Raw genomic sequence first — 17,249 nt, forward strand, 5'->3', positions numbered from 1 at the left:
AATGCAATATTATTGATATTGTAAGCATACTTTGTCATTTTTAAGTTAAACTTTTAACAAATGTTACATTTCACGAAAATAGTGTATAGTCACAGACCACCTGGATTTTTAAAACCTCGATCATCAAAATTGGCACGTTTTTATTTTATAAACTTATTTTAAAGTTTTAATACAATTAAAATTGAACAGCCTTTATCTGGTAAAAAAAATTATAATGTAGTCAGGTTTTTTTTTTTGTTTTGTTGTTGTTGCAATGTATTGATTTTTATTGTTGTTGTGAGAAAACCATAGGCTACGACAATCAGCCTGAAATGGTTTAAATTAACTTTGTAAAAAATAAAATAAAAACAGCTTGCATAATTCAGATAACATGAGGGAAACGTCCAAACGTGTCAAAACAAATGATAAACTTGTACAGACTTGCAATTTTTGGTTTTATAATTTCAAAACTCAGATCTTTCATAACTGCAGAAAACTCACGTTACAACATTATCTTACAGTCTACGTAACACGAGACGCGAAGGCTGCCTCTGAACATGCATAATCGCTTTGTATTTGAATTATCGAAATAATATATAATAATGTGTCTTATAATATTCAAAATTATTATCATATAGACAGGTGCTATAGTTTAACCCCTCATTAAATATGTGTGGATTATTAGATGACAAAAATAGAGGTTTCTTTATACAGGCAACTATCACGGCTACTACTCGAGGCAACAAACACACAGTAGGACCCCAGAAACGCCTCCTCCTGCATGTTGGTATTGTGCCAGACTTTATTTGGTGACACCGGCGAGAAGTCTCGTGTTCATTTGCTGAGAGTTGAGGAATAGTTTATTACAGAATGGATAAAACTGTCAGTCTGCCACACCAACCAAACAAAACCACCACGGGTAAGACAAATGCTTTTAGTGTTCAATTCAGAAACTATAGGTTACAAGTCAAACTAGGTTGTTGTTTTGTCACACAGTGAATGATTTAATTGATTGAGTTAATCATTCCACCTCACCATATTGATTCTTATAAGTTGAAAACAGAGGTTGAATGTCTTTGCTTAAAAGTATTTTCATTGACAAACAAAATTGTTATAATTCGACAATTGTGTAATGTTGTCAAATGTCCCATTATTGGATCACTGTAAACACAACATAAATACTGTACATATGAGTCAGTGATACTAAGCTAACTTTATTTTCAGAAGTTAAAATTGTTTATTTCATTCACACAGGCTTTTTGGTAACATTTAACAATGTAGTCAATGTGGAATTTGGCAGGTAACAGTAAAATATTAATAAATAAAATCATAACATTTGCAGATTTTTTTTATAAATGGATTCCCCAAATGTATTGTGGAGAAGTATTTTTTTGTTGTAAATTTTTAAGATGTTAAACACCCCGAGTCTCAGCTCTGCACCAGAGGTGTTTGCTTTTACTCTTGAGAGCTTATCTAACCGGTTATATAATTCCCGTACAAAATTCACCATAATAGTTTCTTGTTTAAAGGCACAATATGTAAGATTTTTGGATGAAGGTATCCAAAAACCACTAGAACAATGTTATATATTTTGTTCACTTGTGTACTTACATTATCCCACATGTTTCCAAGAATGTTTTAATCCAGAGAAATAAGCGATTTTAACCAGGACACAGACTGCGCATCGCTACCCTCAATTTCCGGTTTAATTTTGTAGAAATCATGGAAACACCAAAGACGCTTTTATATATTATGTGTTTTATTAGACAGGTGTGCGACTGTTTGGATACATTCATTGTATGAATGTACAGTAGGCTTGCTGCGATAGTCGGTGTTGTTCATGCGAAACACCGGTTACATCACTTGCCCACTGAGGCACGGCCTCCACCGTCATTTAGATTTTTATAGTAATAAACTGATTTTGTTCAGGTGGAGAACAAAGACTACAATTAAAAACTGAACGTGTCTGTTTAATACAGTGTGAGCCGAACGAGAGTCGCAGCAAACGCAGCAGGAGTCAGATTTCATTCATCACAAGAGCTGACAGACAAGATGATCGCGGAAGATTTGGTTCAAAGTGAAATGTAAAAGCGCCTATTTACGTGATCATTGTACTGTTTTGTTGTTGTGTTTTTCATAAAAAATAATAGGCTAATGAAATCACGGTTCAAGCAACCGCTAATTCTAAACCTAAACTAAAATGAGCACAGCCGCACTCTCATTCATTCATTCACAGCCGCACAGTCATTCACGGTGCGTGTCCAGTTTTGCGTGTTTTCAGTTCATGCCTATGGAAGCTTAACTTTCATAGGAATTCATTGAGAACACTGGCTTTGCCCCGCACCGCTCAGTTATGAATGCCCGAGCCGCTGTGCGCATTTTACTCTCGTTTTAAAATGAGCGATTTGAAAAGACCCCGTCGGTGATACCGGTTTTATCGGTGTTGTCACACGTCGATTAACCAGTGGGAAAATTTCCTCACCGTCACATCCCTAAACGACAGAAAACTAATCATTGTTATACAGCTCAACACAGTCTTATTGTTTAAATCTGGTTTTCTTGATTTACCGTGAGTACCATGTTTTACCATGACTAATATGATCTAGCTCACTGCAGTGTGGACAAGTGTCTCATAGCAGCCGCAGAGCGAACGCACTATATGTTATAGTAGCATTATAACATAACTTTCAACACACTCAAATGTATCTAATATGATAAACAGCTCTGTGTTACCTAGGGTTGGGCATCGTTTTGATTTGAACGATTCTGATTCCGATTCCGATTCTTAGTTTCGATTACGGTTCTTTTCGATTCTCGATTCCGATTCTTTGAGGGGTGGAGTCACAACATGTCACAGGCTCATTTCACAGAGGAAAATTGTATTTTGATTCAATAATGAGTTTTAGTTTTGGGACTTTCTCCGCTGGCATTTTCACTTGCTTTGCTGCAAAGGTGAATGGAGTTTCACACCGAGTCCCGGTTTAACAATAGCATTAACAGCAGTCATATTAGGACTGCTACTAGCGTGGGCAATTTGCGTATATAGCTACATTTATCTACGAGGGGGAAAAATAATTTCAGTAACATTGTTGTTCACCACAATTCGCAATTTGGTCAAGGGCTTTGTTATTACACTACAATCACTTACCTGATTATGACGAGGTGGGATAATGCTAGTTCACCCTGAAATGAAAATAAAGCCATCTTTTACTCACCCAGCTGTTGTTCAAATGCGCGTGTTCCTGTGTGTGCGCACTCCAAGCCGCAGTAGCCTCGTGCAATATTGTCATGACAACCGGTACACAATATTCACTTAAGGAGGTTATATTATTAGTATTATTTCTTATCATATACGTTATAGAAAAGACGAGAATCACGTTTTTTTCTATTGAGCTTGATTTCTCAAAATGGTGCATGTGTGTGTGTGTGTGCTTATCCTGGGTGCAATAACAACAGTGCGAGTTATTATAGTAGGCATGAGCGCCGGCGGCTGCTGACGGCTTACAGTGTACACCGAGGAGCGCGCTCAGAGTAACGGCCGAGCTCAGTGTTTTGACTGAATAATACGGTTTCTTTCTCGCAAAACCTTATAGTGTGCCCCCTGAACACTTTCCATATGGCGCGCGTCTCCCTGTATCGTTGCGTGATACATTTGTTTATTTTTTGTAATGTTTTAGCTGATCGCCATTCACTGCCATAATAGGAAGGAGCGCGTGCAGGAACAGTATTTTAAATGTCATAGGACATAGGGCACTGGGACAACATCAGGGTAAGTAAAAGAAGGCTTTATTTTCATTTCAGGGTGAACTATCCCTTAAATAACGTTGGTTAGCGCAGGGTTGCCTGAGGAGGACAGACCTGCGCAGCATTTCAAACACGCTACACTCGTTAATTTATACACCACATATTTGTAGTGCATCCTCCCGTGCAAGAAATAAGTTTGTCATATGTGTTGCACTGTGCCGACCCAGGCTTTTTTTTTTTAAAGTGAAATAAAGCCACACTTTTGAGCGGCGCTTACCGTGCTCCATGTCTGCAACAGAACAAACGGGCGCGGCAAGCACTTCCGAAAACTTGCACATTTGGAACCGATGATCGGAATCGAAAACAACATTTCTAAACGATTCCAATGGCATCGTTATTTTTTAAACGGTTCCAAGTTGGAACCGGTTCTCGATGCCCAACCCTAGTGTTACCCCACATACACATGAGCGGAAGAAGCAGAAGCGCTCGTCTGCGGCAGAATAAAAGCTCTGCGAAATCAAGGCGTCATCAAGCGACTCCTTTGTTTTGTGTAAGCGACCTCTAGCGGCGAAAAATTACATATTGTGGCTTTAATTACTGTAGTATCTCAGATCAGATCAGTGCAGGAAGCTTTTAAAGTCTTTCTGGCATTTTAATTTTTTTTTATGGAAGTGGTGGCTACATACAGATATAATATAGTTATAGAAAGGGATAGTTAAAATGTTAAAGTTTTTTCATTTCCAAAAATGAAAAATTCTGTCATAATTTATTTACCCTCAAGTTATTCCAAACCTTGTATGAGTTTCTTTATTCTGTTGAACACAAAAGAAGATATTTTGAATAATGTTGGTAACCAGTCAGTTGACAGTAGCCATTGACTTTCACAGTAGGAAAAACATACCATAGAAGTCAATGTCTACCGTCAACTGACTGGTTACCAACATTATTCAAAATATCTTCTTTTGTGTTATACTCATACAGGTTTGTAACAACTTGTCTTGAGGGTAATTAAATAACAGAATTGACATTTTTGGGTGATTGACATCTCTTTATTGTCGCAACTATTATAGTTTTGCTAATATATGGTTACCATACTACAGGTTTTTAAGATTATCCTTTGGATTTTATGCATAATTTTTACTCTAGATGCAAAAACAGGATTTTATATGTGGATATTAATATGTTTCTATTACAGTAACTTTGGTGGAAACCATTAGTAACCCAAGTGGAATAATGCTGGTGAGTCCCTACCAGACCAACCGGGTTGGGGATCCCATGGATCTAGTTTGTCTGGCACAGCAAGTACAGAAGGTAAACAATGCTTTAGGTCACACTTCTGATATAAGTGTTTTTATCATATTTTAATGATATTTTTGTGTCTGTGTGTGGGGTTTTAGGGAGATGAATTTATCAGAGCCAATGCTTGCAACAAACTTACAGTCATTGCTGATCAGATAAGATACCTTCAGGAGCAAGCAAGAAAGGTGAGATTGAACTGTCAATCAAATTACCATTTTTATTATAAAGCAGTCTGATAAATGTCCCTGGAGTTGTATTGGGAACAGCACTGGAATATGTGTCTTTGTTTAAAGGGGTCATTAACTGGCTCTTTTTATTTTTTCATACTGTTGTCTGAGGTCAACTTATGACATTTGCGTGGTTTTTACATTCAAAAACATCATAATGAATAAGTAATAGGCTATTTTCTACCCTGGTTTTGAGCCTCTCATATGGAACGCTTTTTATGTGCGTGCCGCACTGAAGACTTGGAAGTAAACACCTACTGCTATGATTGGATAAGCTTCGCATATTTAATGAGCTTTGGCTCCCCCATGAGTACACATGGGGAATTGTTTTGAAAGCTTGTGGGAAAACGGCAACCGGAATTATTCGCCCACAGGGCTCGCAAAATATCTTTATCAAACAAAAACAATGATTTATCTCTCATTCACCCGCAATTAATTGGAATGTAATTTTTTATTACTTGTCCCGCCCGATCGGTGGATATAACAGCGAACCGTGCATCTATAACACACACACGCACAAGTCTCAGACAAATCAGCATGATCAAAACTTCTGCAATTGTATGTTTTCCTTCAAATATCAAGTCAAGAGAGTGAACAACGCACATCAAGAAAGGAATGTTATTTTACTATTTAAGATGGCTCATTGCGCAGGCCGGTGATATGTTTTGGTAGCCCGTCTGGAAAACACATAGCCCTGGGATGTTGGGCTTTGCAAGCCCTGGCCCACACATGTCTGAGTCTGATCACGAATCGCAGCACAATGAACCAACAACACCACAAATAAAGGATTCTCCAGCCTGTGACAGCGGGCTAAGTTATGTTCAGTTAGACATGTACACATACTCAATAGATATCAAACGATCTGTAACAATGCAATACGATTACATATAAAAATCATGCACTTAAGTGTGTTGCTTCATTCATTCATGTAATCTCATCCTGTCTGCAAATACAGTCTCTTGTTAACAAACGAATCCGTGGTGAAGGTACAAATGCGCAATGTTCCCTTTAATTTATTTTCTCGCTGAGCAAAACTTTTCTCTATTGGGCGGACATTTTGGTCACCTGAGCAAAAATATTCTTTATACCAGACCTGTACAGCATACGCAAAGTGTACCATAATGATTCAGGGTAAGACAAAAACACGATTTGGAAAATGGATTCATGTTGTACATTCTCTTCATATAATTTTTCTAAATCTTGAACACAAAAAAAGTTACGGACAGCAGCTTTAATGTGCCATTTCTATTTTATTTAACCCTTGATGTAACTTAGTGATATATTAAATCATTTCTTTTACAGCAGTTAATTCAGAAGTCACTAAATTAAGCACATTTTAATTCGACAGATTTTTTTTTTACAATGCTGTATTCTTTACCAAGAAATATTTACTTAAAAATCTCCACCAAAACAGTTAAATTCTTTATTATAATATAATATAATATAATATAATATAATATGAAAAAAATTAAGCAGTTACACTGAGATTGTTTTAAATGGCGACATGCAGCATTAAACCATCAAACTTATGTTTGTCTATTGCTTATGAATTTCCAAGATTTTCTATATCATTTCTATATATTTTTTTTTACTTTTTAATGGCAAGGATCCCTAAACAATCCCCTTGTGAGATCAATTCTTTATTAGGCTTACAATAAAATATAATTATAACAGCCTATAATATAATATACAAACTAATTGAAGTATTTAAACTGATATATTATACATATATATAAAAAACTGAAGTAATTAAATAGATCTAATAGCTAAATATGTTCAAGGTGAACTCTTATCTAAACATCCCTGAAACCCAAACCACACACACATCTATTTAAACTGACGTGTGTTACTGAGGTGTTTTGAGTTTGCACGCTACACTTGTGGTGGGTAAATGTGACTGTAAATGTCTGTTTTGTTACCGTGCTGTGTCCATCATCTGTTATTTCCACCACTTAAAGCGTTACTTCAGTGATTTCGCATTAGGCTTTGTATCAGTAGAAACCTGATAGTATATTCAAATTATTGTACTTTCCCCCTCATATCCCCCTGAGACGAGAGAATTATGCATTTTATTTCTGGAAAAATTCCTCCCGATGACGCAAATATCGTCATTTTGCATCATCTGAGGATTTTTTGGCCAGAGGCTAGAGACTACAGCCACTAGATGGAGCTGTTCCCCGTGTTATCAACCCGCCCATAGGGGAGTGATCTGAAAACGTGCCAGACTGGCGCTTAAAGTTACCTCCGCTCTGCTCAGCTCTTCTCTCGTGATGAATGAAATCTGACTCCTGCTGCGTCTGTGCCGTGACTTTTGTTCGGCTCACTCACACTTTATTGAAAAGACACGTTCAGTTTTTAATTGAAGTGTTTATTCTCTAACTGAACGAAATGATTGTATTACTATGAAGATCAAAACGACGGTGTACGGAGTGGCCTCGTAGGGCAGCGAAGCAAGTGCATTCTGGGAGTTGTTGTCTTTCATCCACATGAGACAAAAATACATTTTCTGTCTTTTCTCAATCTAGAAGGCACCAAATTCAAAAAATAATTTCACATTTCTACTGCATAAATGACCCAGTTTAAATACAAAGCTTAATGCTAAATCACTGAAGTTACCCTTTAATAAAGCCACTCTTCTTTAAAGCATGATGACGTCATGTCTTTGCGTTTCTAGTTGCCTCTCATAATGAGAATTGGACCGCAAACATGACTCGCGACATAATTCTCTCAATGAAACCTGTAAACCACATTCACCTGTTCTAACACTATAGCGATTCTAACTCTATAGCGTTTGAACAGAGCACTGCAATTATTTCTCATTTAAACTACGATCTAATGGATTTCTTCCCTCATTTTGCGTCTGCGCTGCGTGCATTCTTTCTGCGCGGTCCCGGCATCACAAGTGCGCGGCCGCGCACGCGCGCAGCTTAGAGGGAACATTGCACGTGAGCTGGATATTCATAAAAAATAAAGTTCATCCATGCATTCATAATATTTGAATCCAAATGAAGCTTATGCAGCATGTTTATTGCTCGGTAGCTCGATCCGTTTAGCTCCACGTAGGCCGATATTTTATTTATGTTACACTTCTTGCACGAGTCGGTGGGCGGGGCTACAGAATCAGGCGTTGTTCTTCTTCTGTTGAGGCGGTGTTTCACCACACTCTGACGTCACAGCTTGGCACATTCTGAGATCTCGCGTTTGCTGGGCCTGGTGTCAATAAAATTTTAAAGACGTGGCGCGGCGCTGAGCTTCACGTCCGGTGTGCGACCCCCTTAACTCTACCACTAACGTGTGATGTGAATGTGTGTCACGTTGTTCAGTATTGGGATGGAGGCAAATGATAGAATGTGTAGAAAAATAATTATTTAAATGCAAAATTGGTTCAATATTATATTGAGAATTGTGGCATCCCTAGTAAACAGTACAGTGCTTCAGTTTTGCATCAGAACGGCAGCTCACCATTGGCCGACGCATGCGTGTGATGCTGACGCAGGAACTGGCCAATGGTGAGCTGCCGTTCTGCTGTAGAACTCAGAAATTGCTGAATAAAGTTATTCATCTTAGTTTTTTGGGCATAAATAGTATTCTCGTCACTTCATAACATCAAGGTTGAACCACTGTAGTCACATGGACTATTTTAGTGATGTCTTTCCTAACTTTATGGGCCTTGAATGTGTTAAATAAATAGCTGTCTATGGAGAGGTCAGAGAGCTTAGGTCTTATGGGTTTGTAACGACATGAGGGTGAGGAATAAATGACAGAATTTTTTTTTTGGGTGAACTACTACTTCTATTATTAATTGCCATCAGGATGTGAAGAGTTTCAACCAGAATAACAAAGTGTTTATGAAAAAAAATTGCCTAACCTACCTTTATATAATAATCTGAATTGTGGCAAATAAATAATGAATAAAACAATCCATTCCTGTTTATACTTCAGGTTTTGGAAGATGCCAGGAAAGACGCTGAGCTTCACCACGCCGCCTGCAATGTTGTAAAGAAACCAGGAAACATGTATTATCTTTACATGCGTGAATCCGGACAGCGATACTTCTCGATTCTGTCTCCGCGGGTGAGTCGATTCCCACATTATGTGGGTCTTTTCAGTTGTTAAGAGTTATGGTGACAACTAGCAATGATAGTGAAACAAAATGTTTAGTATGCATTACTGTAATTCTACCATAACCTCGTAAATGAGGAATTCTGCTGTCAGTAAAGTAGAAAGATTTAACAAAAGTCACAAGAAAACAATAAATAATTGTGCTAAAGCAAAGTACAATATTTAAGAGCTAATTTAATATAATGTGGTTTCAAACTCTTACAGGAATGGGGTGCTAGTTGCCCTCACAAGTTCCTTGGCGGATACAAACTCCAACACGACATGTCTTGGACACCACAAGAGGAGGTTGAAAAGCGGGATGCTGAAATTGGCCTCATGGACAAACTGTTGAACAGACAAATTGCTCTACCAGCCTGCACAGAGCCCAACTTTGAGGGTATTCCACAGTGAAAGGGCACAGCTCACTCATGGACAGTCTTATCTGGTCATGGATCGCCAACTGGTCTTAAAACATACTAATTGTTTGTTAATATAAATTGAATTAAGATTCAGTTTTGCAGACTATATTGCCTTGTCATTATTGCTGAAGCTTTATGGTCAATTTTCTATTTTAAATGCTGCTTTCTCAAATGTATCTTAATTTAAGAACTGTATCTTTTTGCCTTTTGGTTTTCATTAAATCATTCAATTATTCTGTGCCTTGAATTGATTTTGTATAAAGCAGCAACAAAGCACTGCTTACTGTACAAGAAACAGCACGACATGTGTTTATATATGCTTTATTAAACACATTACTCAAGGATTTTATATACAAAAACAAATGGTGTTATATCAATTTAAAGAAGTTATAAAATAAACGTAATTTGTTAAAATCAACTGCAAAGCATCCGTTTAGCCATTCGTTACTGTTGTGCAACAATGATCCGTAATGTTTTGGAGGTAAGAGTTCACAAAGGGTAATAGCTCCCAGTTGTCCGTTGCAATGCTGACCTGAACTGCGTCCTCAGCCTGTGCAATCATCAAAAGGACATGGCACATTGGCGGAAGAAAGAACAAGACTTTCCATGATCTTTCGCTCTGCTCATCTGTAATCAAATAACCCTGAAAATGTGTCTTGATCAGATCAGCTAGACTTTCATCTCCAGTTTTGAAGCAGAACAGACTAATGGCAGATTTGTCAGGACTCCCAGAGGCCGCGGCCTCCCAGATGCGGTCGAACACTTCCTCTTTGCATGCACGTGATGTATTTAGCGGTAAAGGCAGAGGAAGGAATATCTCGGGGAATGAAACGCTCACGTCAGGTAGTTGGCTGTGCCAAGAGCGTCCATCTTGGGTGGTAAACATGGCACTGACGCTTAAAGTAGTGGGGTAGGGTTGGACAGGTTTGAGCTTTACGTTGACCTCAGGTGGCTTTCGGTCTCTGAACACGCATGGCACATGTATGTCACTTACCTTTGCATAGTTTGAATCTTTCAGCTCGAAATGCAGACAGATTGTAAAGACTCTATCGAATAACGAATCGGTTTCCTCTGCATGAGTCAGGTTGTACCTCAAAGTGACCTCCGACCCAAAGCCTGGCATCTGAAACTGTTCTTGATAAACCTCCAGCCATTTCTTAGTCTCTCCTGTTGCCTCCAATGACTCTGAAGAGCTTTGCGAGGATTTTTCTTGCACCTTGACGAGCCGCAAAACGTGCCGCTCGGTTTTGTGTACAGTCAGGTTACTGGCGATCCCCTCGTTCTCAGCCATAATGGCTGAATGCGACCGCTCTTTGGCACGTCCTCCATCAGGACCTTTGGCGAGAACGCCCATCAGCTTTTCCCATGAAAGGTTGGTTAGCAATGTGTAGTAGAAGCGAGCGTGATCCTTAATGTCCGTGTCCTCATAATGAACCGATATGTACTGCAGAAGATCAGCCAACTCGATAAACACTTGATCGATGGAAGGGTGCTCCAAAAGATTGCGGCAGACGGCAAGAACTGCGTTTCCAACCTGCCAGTTGCCTCTTTCACACAAGTTGGAGTTGATGAGAACATTGAGAAGAAGGTAAATGGTGTTCCTCTGGGTAATATGACCCTCTTTAGCCACTCTTTTTAAGACTTTCAAGTGCCAGCTCAAATTATGAATCGTCAACTGCAATGGAGGCATTTCCATGATGCGTTTCTGAAGCCCTCTCAACAACTTGACAGACCAGATGTGGTCATCCAGACGCTCCTGGATGCGATCCGCGAGGCCAATCAAATTTGGAGCTAGTCGGCTATGTCGGGAATACATGTTGCATAGTTTGTCGATCAGCTTCTCAGAGAGTTCCTCCATGCCGCTGAAGTGCATGAGAAAAATATACACAGCCCTGAAAGAGGTCACCACCACTTCTCTGCTACCATCGCTGTCTACGATTTTCAAAAGGGCCATTATGTGATCAAACAGGTAGTTGATCCCTTTGCCGTCTACGCCCTCGTCTGCTTCTACGTGCACCAGACAAAGAAGGTTTAGTCTGCAGAGCATAGTAGCACTATCGTTAAAAACCGTTGGAAGAAGAGAAGCTGCCAGACGTGGCGTAACCAGCACAGGTAAACTCTCTTCTCCGCTGCTGGATATGGGCCGGTTCTCGGGGAAGTGCAGAATGCAGTCCATGTAGAAGAGCTTCTCAGGAATCCCTAGGAGCGGATGCTGGGCGGTGCTCACAAGACGCTTTAGCAGGAAGTTCTCATCCTCAGCGGTGAAAAGGCTGTCTGTGAACGTGTCTTTCATGAAGAGTGTGGCATGCATGAGCTCGACTTCTGAGGTTCCGAAGAGTCGCAGAAGTTGCGATTTGAATAACGTTGGAGAAAGTCCCGGCACCATTGCGACGACTTCCACGAGCTCCCTGAGCAGGGCAGACTGGGAAATGGGCGTTAGCAGGTAAGACTCCTCCAAGAGGGAAGACATTATAGATTTGAGTTCCTTACAATCCAGTCCGGGTGGCAAACGTGGGACTTGGACCATCATGTTCATTGGCAAGAAGGTCAAGCCTAACGGATTACTTTTCCATGCAAACCCTTCATTTCCTCCTAAGACGCTTTTAAACTCTAGGTCAGTAACATCTTTTTGGTTCGTCAAGATGCGTATGGCGTTCTTCAGCACTAGTGAATACAGCACACAGTAGGACTGATGCAGAACTGTAGTTTCTTGCTGTTTTAGAAGATACAGGGCCTCCAACTTTTGAGAAAGAAGACCGGGGCTGCAGGTTTCCATTTCTCGAAGGCAGTCGCAGGCGGTGACCCTTATAGGCTGCTGGGAAAGTCCACATCTGTAGTCATTGGTGTCCTGAATTGTCTGAAATAGGAGGTCCAGCCAGTCTTCAGCAGTCTTTGTGTGGGCGGCCAAGCAGGATGTGCATATTATCACGTTGGTGATGGCCAGCATGATGTTGCACTTGAGGCTGATGGATTTCTGTGGCATGTGAGAGAAGACTGACAGCAGTTCGAGGGCCGTTTCTTCTCCCACAGAAGTAGAAGGGCAGAGAATGGTTGGATGCTCCAGTAGCACAGACGCAAGGAGTATCTTATAATAAAGAAGAGAAATAACAACATTAAGCAAAAGTAAGTAAATGATAGGGGAAATGCACAACATTTCAACAAAGCCATACTGAGAAATGTCGAATGAAGAAAATGTGATGGTAGCATGTTTGTTCATTTGCAAGAATAGTGATTTGAGCCTCTGGCTGATAAACAGACATTCACCATAATAGAACGTTCAACGTTTTGCATGAAATAATATTTATTATACATTTTACACCGATATAGTGGTTAATTTTTAGTGTTATCATTATCTGCCCGATAAGAAAATTTGGCAGATATATTAAAGCCGATAAATAATATATTATTATTTCCTTCAGCTGAGACACGTCAGATGCAAACTGTTTGCCATGATGGTTTTGAATTGCTTGAAATATGATTGAAATCATTTCAAAAAGGAAAATACGGTTCAGAGCAACATGTGCAGCTCAAGTCTAGGGTTGCCAACCATTCCGTATAATACCCGTATTTAAGGCATCAATGCAGTTTGTCCTGTATTCAGGCATACGCCCTAAATTGAGAATGAATCATTCTTTTGAGACAAATCATTGTTTGATTTGCGAACATAACCGTTCGTGGAAGGCTTTAAGACCCAGCAGAATCCTATGCCGGAGCCGGCTGGTCGCTCCCATCCCTTTTACTGTTCGCAGTTTGATTTCGGCAAATCAGTTTTGGAGGATGCAAACTACGTTTATTGTTTATTGTAACATTCAGCCATGCCAGAAAACATGCACTCTCCCTGAGGGAAAACGTGATCAAAAAGGGAAGTCGTCTTTCACTATTGTAAGTTAATTTTGTTAAATAGAGATTTTTTTTGTTTTTTTTTTAAGTAACTTGTAGCGTACTCTTAACCTCATTATTCAAACACAAAATGACCAATAAAGTCTCAAGCACCAAAAGCAATCCTCTGTTTTCTTTAATTGGAAAATTTGCATTTTCATTTATTCTTACATGGTTGCAACAACATTTGGTTACATTTTTTTAGTGCCATTGTTTTAAAAAAATGTTTTATTGGCTGCAATTTCAAAGACGTTCAGAAATTGTGCTTTTGAATTGTATGCCATCTTTGCATCTTCCTGACAAATTAAAAATCCCTTTTATCATTTTAATAGAGGTTGGTGATATTTAATATCCCTTGGTGTAGAAAATAAATATTAAATAATTTGTGCATGGAGCCACATCATATATATGGGACTGAACCATATATAGGGCCTTTAAAATTAAGGTTACAAAAGAAAAGTTTATTAAGAATGAGAATATAGAAGGATATTGAGATATATTTAAGAATTTTAGAGTTACAGGCACAATATGGGAAAAATAGTATTGATGGCACTCAGACAGGAATGTTCAATTGTGTTGATAGAAAAAAAAGAGATACATTGCTGGTTTCAACATTATTTGTTGTTCTGAAAATGTGTACCAATTTACTCACGGAGCCACACTAAGATCCCTATATGTCTGGAAATGATTGGGCTTTAAAAATTAAGAAACCAAAAGTAAAAAGTGTTTTAAGAATTAGAATCTATTAAGTTATCTTTAAATGAGTTACAGGCGTGCAACCTTTGATCAAAAAACACAAGTGCTTTTTCCCATTTTTGACCTGTCACCGTTTGCATAAGTCAATAAAGTGTAAAAATAAAATAATGATGCTGCCATCTTTCTAAAGTCATTTAACACCCCTGTGAAATTGAATATGGAATAAGTCAGTAAATATACATCCATCACATTTAATATTTTGTCTTTTTTTCTTCATTTATGTTTGTTTTTCTTCAGAAACAAAATCTTGGAAAACTTCAGAAATTTGGTTGATTTTGACACGGAATGACCCAAATGTGTTTGTCTGAGAACCTTTTATACACACACTTAACTGCAGATATTGAAATGACATACACTGTGTGGTACAGTACAAATATTTTGAGTGTCCCTTATTTTCCTATAAAGAACCACGATTGTCCCTTATTTTGTTTTCCATAAGTTGGCAACCCTACTCAAGGCTGTCATATAGGCTACATAAAATAATAATGAGAACATTATAATTGTGTGCTTGGGATATGGCTTTTATTTTTGTAATCAGGCTGTCAAAAATTATAGAAAAACCTGGATTTAGATTTATCGGCCAATATATCGGTAATCGGCTTTCAAATATAAAGAATTATCTGTTAACGGCCAAGATATTAGTGCATCCCTAGTCACTTTATTAAGAAACATTATGACAGAACATTAATATATTATACTATTTTTTTAAAATATATATTAATATGTTTAATTTTGAAATATACATGCACATATATGTGGTTGTCTGCTTGCTTTCATTACCTTGAGTTGATCATTGGCTTTATCATTCCGCAGTTCGTGTAGAAGTTCAGCCAAGAAACTCTCAGAAGTGGTGGTGGCCAAAAACTGAGATGGACTCAGTAGAAAGGCAGGTATTCTCTGATCCCAGAGATCCGCAATAGTCATTCTGGAGATAAACTGTGACTTAAGAGCAGAACAGAAGCATTTATGCTCATGGCAATGTACACAAACATTACAATAAAAAGTGCATTCTTTCAGTTTAACGACTCACCTATCAGATCACACTTTAAAAACATAAAAAAGCACTTCACTGTGTAACGTCCATCTATTGACGTCTCTGAAAATCATGTGTTCTCAAGCTGTCATATGATAAACCGGGTAGTGACAGGGTTCTGTATATTTTAAAATAAAAGCCAAATTAATAAATATCGCCAAATTATTAAATATTCCATAATAACTATGTCAGGTTGTTTTAATTATCTAATTGGATAGTAATTATATATACAAAATAAATAGCTTTTTGTTACATTTTCTATTAATTTTACACTCATATTATTTACGCTTACATGACTGAGATTAAACAGGGGACTTTTATTTTGACACGGTGAAGTGATCTTGTTTTTTGTTTGACCGCCATCGTGTGGTGTTTTAAGTATTTAGAGAAGTGGGTCAAAAAGCAACCTGAATTAGAAAATGTAATCAATAATTAGAAATAATGTCCTGATTTTTAAGATATCTTATCTTGAAAATTAGGAATTTTTTGCTGTCATTACATATTAACACTCATTTGCTCTCATTGCAAATTGTACATTTTAGGTAAAAATTACTGTATAGAGTAGAAAACATTGTATAGTACAGCATCAATATGTGCAAAACAATATAAGGATATATGTAATCTATAGATGGCAGCAGCATATAATGTATATGAAAAGAAATGTAGGCCATATTAGTGATTGATACTTAAATGTAAATTATTATATACACAGATTCAAAGGAAAATATATTCAAAGACATTATTTTACATGCCTATCTTATGTTGTATATCATTTTTTTTAATTAATAATAATTTTTATATGCATGTTTGTCACTATATGTTTTTGTGTAAAACAACTCGGCAGATAAATAAAGTATCTTTTCTCCCTCCTTTTTATTGAATATTAATTGAATCTTAAGTCAAATAATTTAAATAAAACGATGTGCATAGTTGGCATAATGTACATATAAAAAGGAAGTGATGCAACGTTACATATATTATGTTAGATTTGCATTTATTTGTATTGTGCAAGGGAAAAATATAATAAATAATAATATTTTATATACATGATTATCACTATATTTTGTGTGTTTAAAACAACTCGTAAATGACACATTCATTTGTTTCTTTCCCCTGTATGGATACAATCCACATTTATCTTTTTCCTTCCTTTTATATGAAATATTAATTAAATCTTAAGTCAAATAATTCAAATAAAACTATGTGCATAAGTGGTACACTGACTGAACATATAAAAAGGAAGTGATAAAACGTTACATACATTATGTTAGCGTTGCATTTATTTGTATCTTGCAAGGGAAAAAATATAATAAATAATAATATTTTATATACATGATTATCACTATATTTTGTGTGTGTAAAACAACTCGTAAATGACACATTCATTTGTTTCTTTCCCCTGTATGGATACAATCCACATTTATCTTTTTCCTTCCTTTTATATGAAATATTAATTAAATCTTAAGTCAAATAATTCTAATAAAACTATGTGCATAAGTGGTATACTGACTGAACATATAAAAAGGAAGTGATAAAACGTTACATATATTATGTTAGCGTTGCATTTATTTGTATCTTGCAAGGGAAAAAATATAATAAATAATAATATTTTATATACATGATTATCACTATATTTTGTGTGTGTAAAACAACTCGTAAATGACACATTCATTTGTTTCTTTCCCCTGTATGGATACAATACACATTTATCTTTTTCCCCTCCTTTATATGAAATATTAATTGAATCTTAAGTCAAATAATTCTAATAAAACTATGTGCATAAGTGGTATACTGACTGGACATATAAAAAGG

General features: G+C 37.3%; 2 protein-coding genes across 4 annotated transcripts; one reads left to right on the forward strand and one right to left on the reverse strand.

Moving 5' to 3' along the window:
• The first annotated feature begins 751 nt into the window (after positions 1-751).
• On the forward strand, positions 752-10,003 carry cUnh1orf50 (chromosome Un C1orf50 homolog). 2 transcript variants are annotated; one of them, XM_079844274.1, is made up of 6 exons: positions 777-898; positions 1,959-2,063; positions 4,919-5,034; positions 5,121-5,207; positions 9,192-9,323; positions 9,576-10,003. In XM_079844274.1, exons 3-6 carry the CDS (start codon positions 4,957-4,959, stop codon positions 9,759-9,761), a joined length of 483 nt encoding a protein of 160 aa, XP_079700400.1. In that variant the 5' UTR covers positions 777-898; positions 1,959-2,063; positions 4,919-4,956; the 3' UTR covers positions 9,762-10,003. The 2 variants fall into 2 exon arrangements, with proteins under 2 accessions (XP_079700399.1, XP_079700400.1); XM_079844273.1 differs by lacking the exon at positions 1,959-2,063 and having other exon boundaries at positions 752-898.
• ap5b1 (adaptor related protein complex 5 subunit beta 1) lies at positions 9,985-15,519 on the reverse strand. Of its 2 annotated transcripts, none has more exons than XM_079844271.1 (3): positions 15,435-15,519; positions 15,185-15,346; positions 9,985-12,854 (listed from the first exon to the last, which is right to left on the reverse strand). In XM_079844271.1, exons 2-3 carry the CDS (start codon positions 15,326-15,328, stop codon positions 10,203-10,205), a joined length of 2,796 nt encoding a protein of 931 aa, XP_079700397.1. In that variant the 5' UTR covers positions 15,329-15,346; positions 15,435-15,519; the 3' UTR covers positions 9,985-10,202. The 2 variants fall into 2 exon arrangements, with proteins under 2 accessions (XP_079700397.1, XP_079700398.1); XM_079844272.1 differs by having other exon boundaries at positions 10,082-12,854; positions 15,185-15,340.
• Between the last annotated feature and the right edge of the window lie 1,730 nt (positions 15,520-17,249).

This window comes from Gobio gobio, assembly GCF_949357685.1.
Source record: "Gobio gobio genome assembly, chromosome: 19".
NCBI lineage: Eukaryota > Metazoa > Chordata > Actinopteri > Cypriniformes > Gobionidae > Gobio > Gobio gobio.

Excerpts from the sequence above, each read along its gene's own strand:
- cUnh1orf50 (XM_079844273.1), top strand. The coding sequence starts at position 850 with ATGGATAAAACTGTCAGTCTGCCACACCAACCAAACAAAACCACCACG. Across the intron at positions 899-4,918 it reads ACCAAACAAAACCACCACGG|TAACTTTGGTGGAAACCATT; the intron begins GTAAGACAAATG and ends TTTCTATTACAG. Across the intron at positions 5,208-9,191 it reads TTCAGGAGCAAGCAAGAAAG|GTTTTGGAAGATGCCAGGAA; the intron begins GTGAGATTGAAC and ends TTTATACTTCAG.
- ap5b1 (XM_079844271.1), bottom strand. The coding sequence starts at position 15,328 with ATGACTATTGCGGATCTCTGGGATCAGAGAATACCTGCCTTTCTACTG. Across the intron at positions 12,855-15,184 it reads AAGCCAATGATCAACTCAAG|ATACTCCTTGCGTCTGTGCT; the intron begins GTAATGAAAGCA and ends CTTTATTATAAG.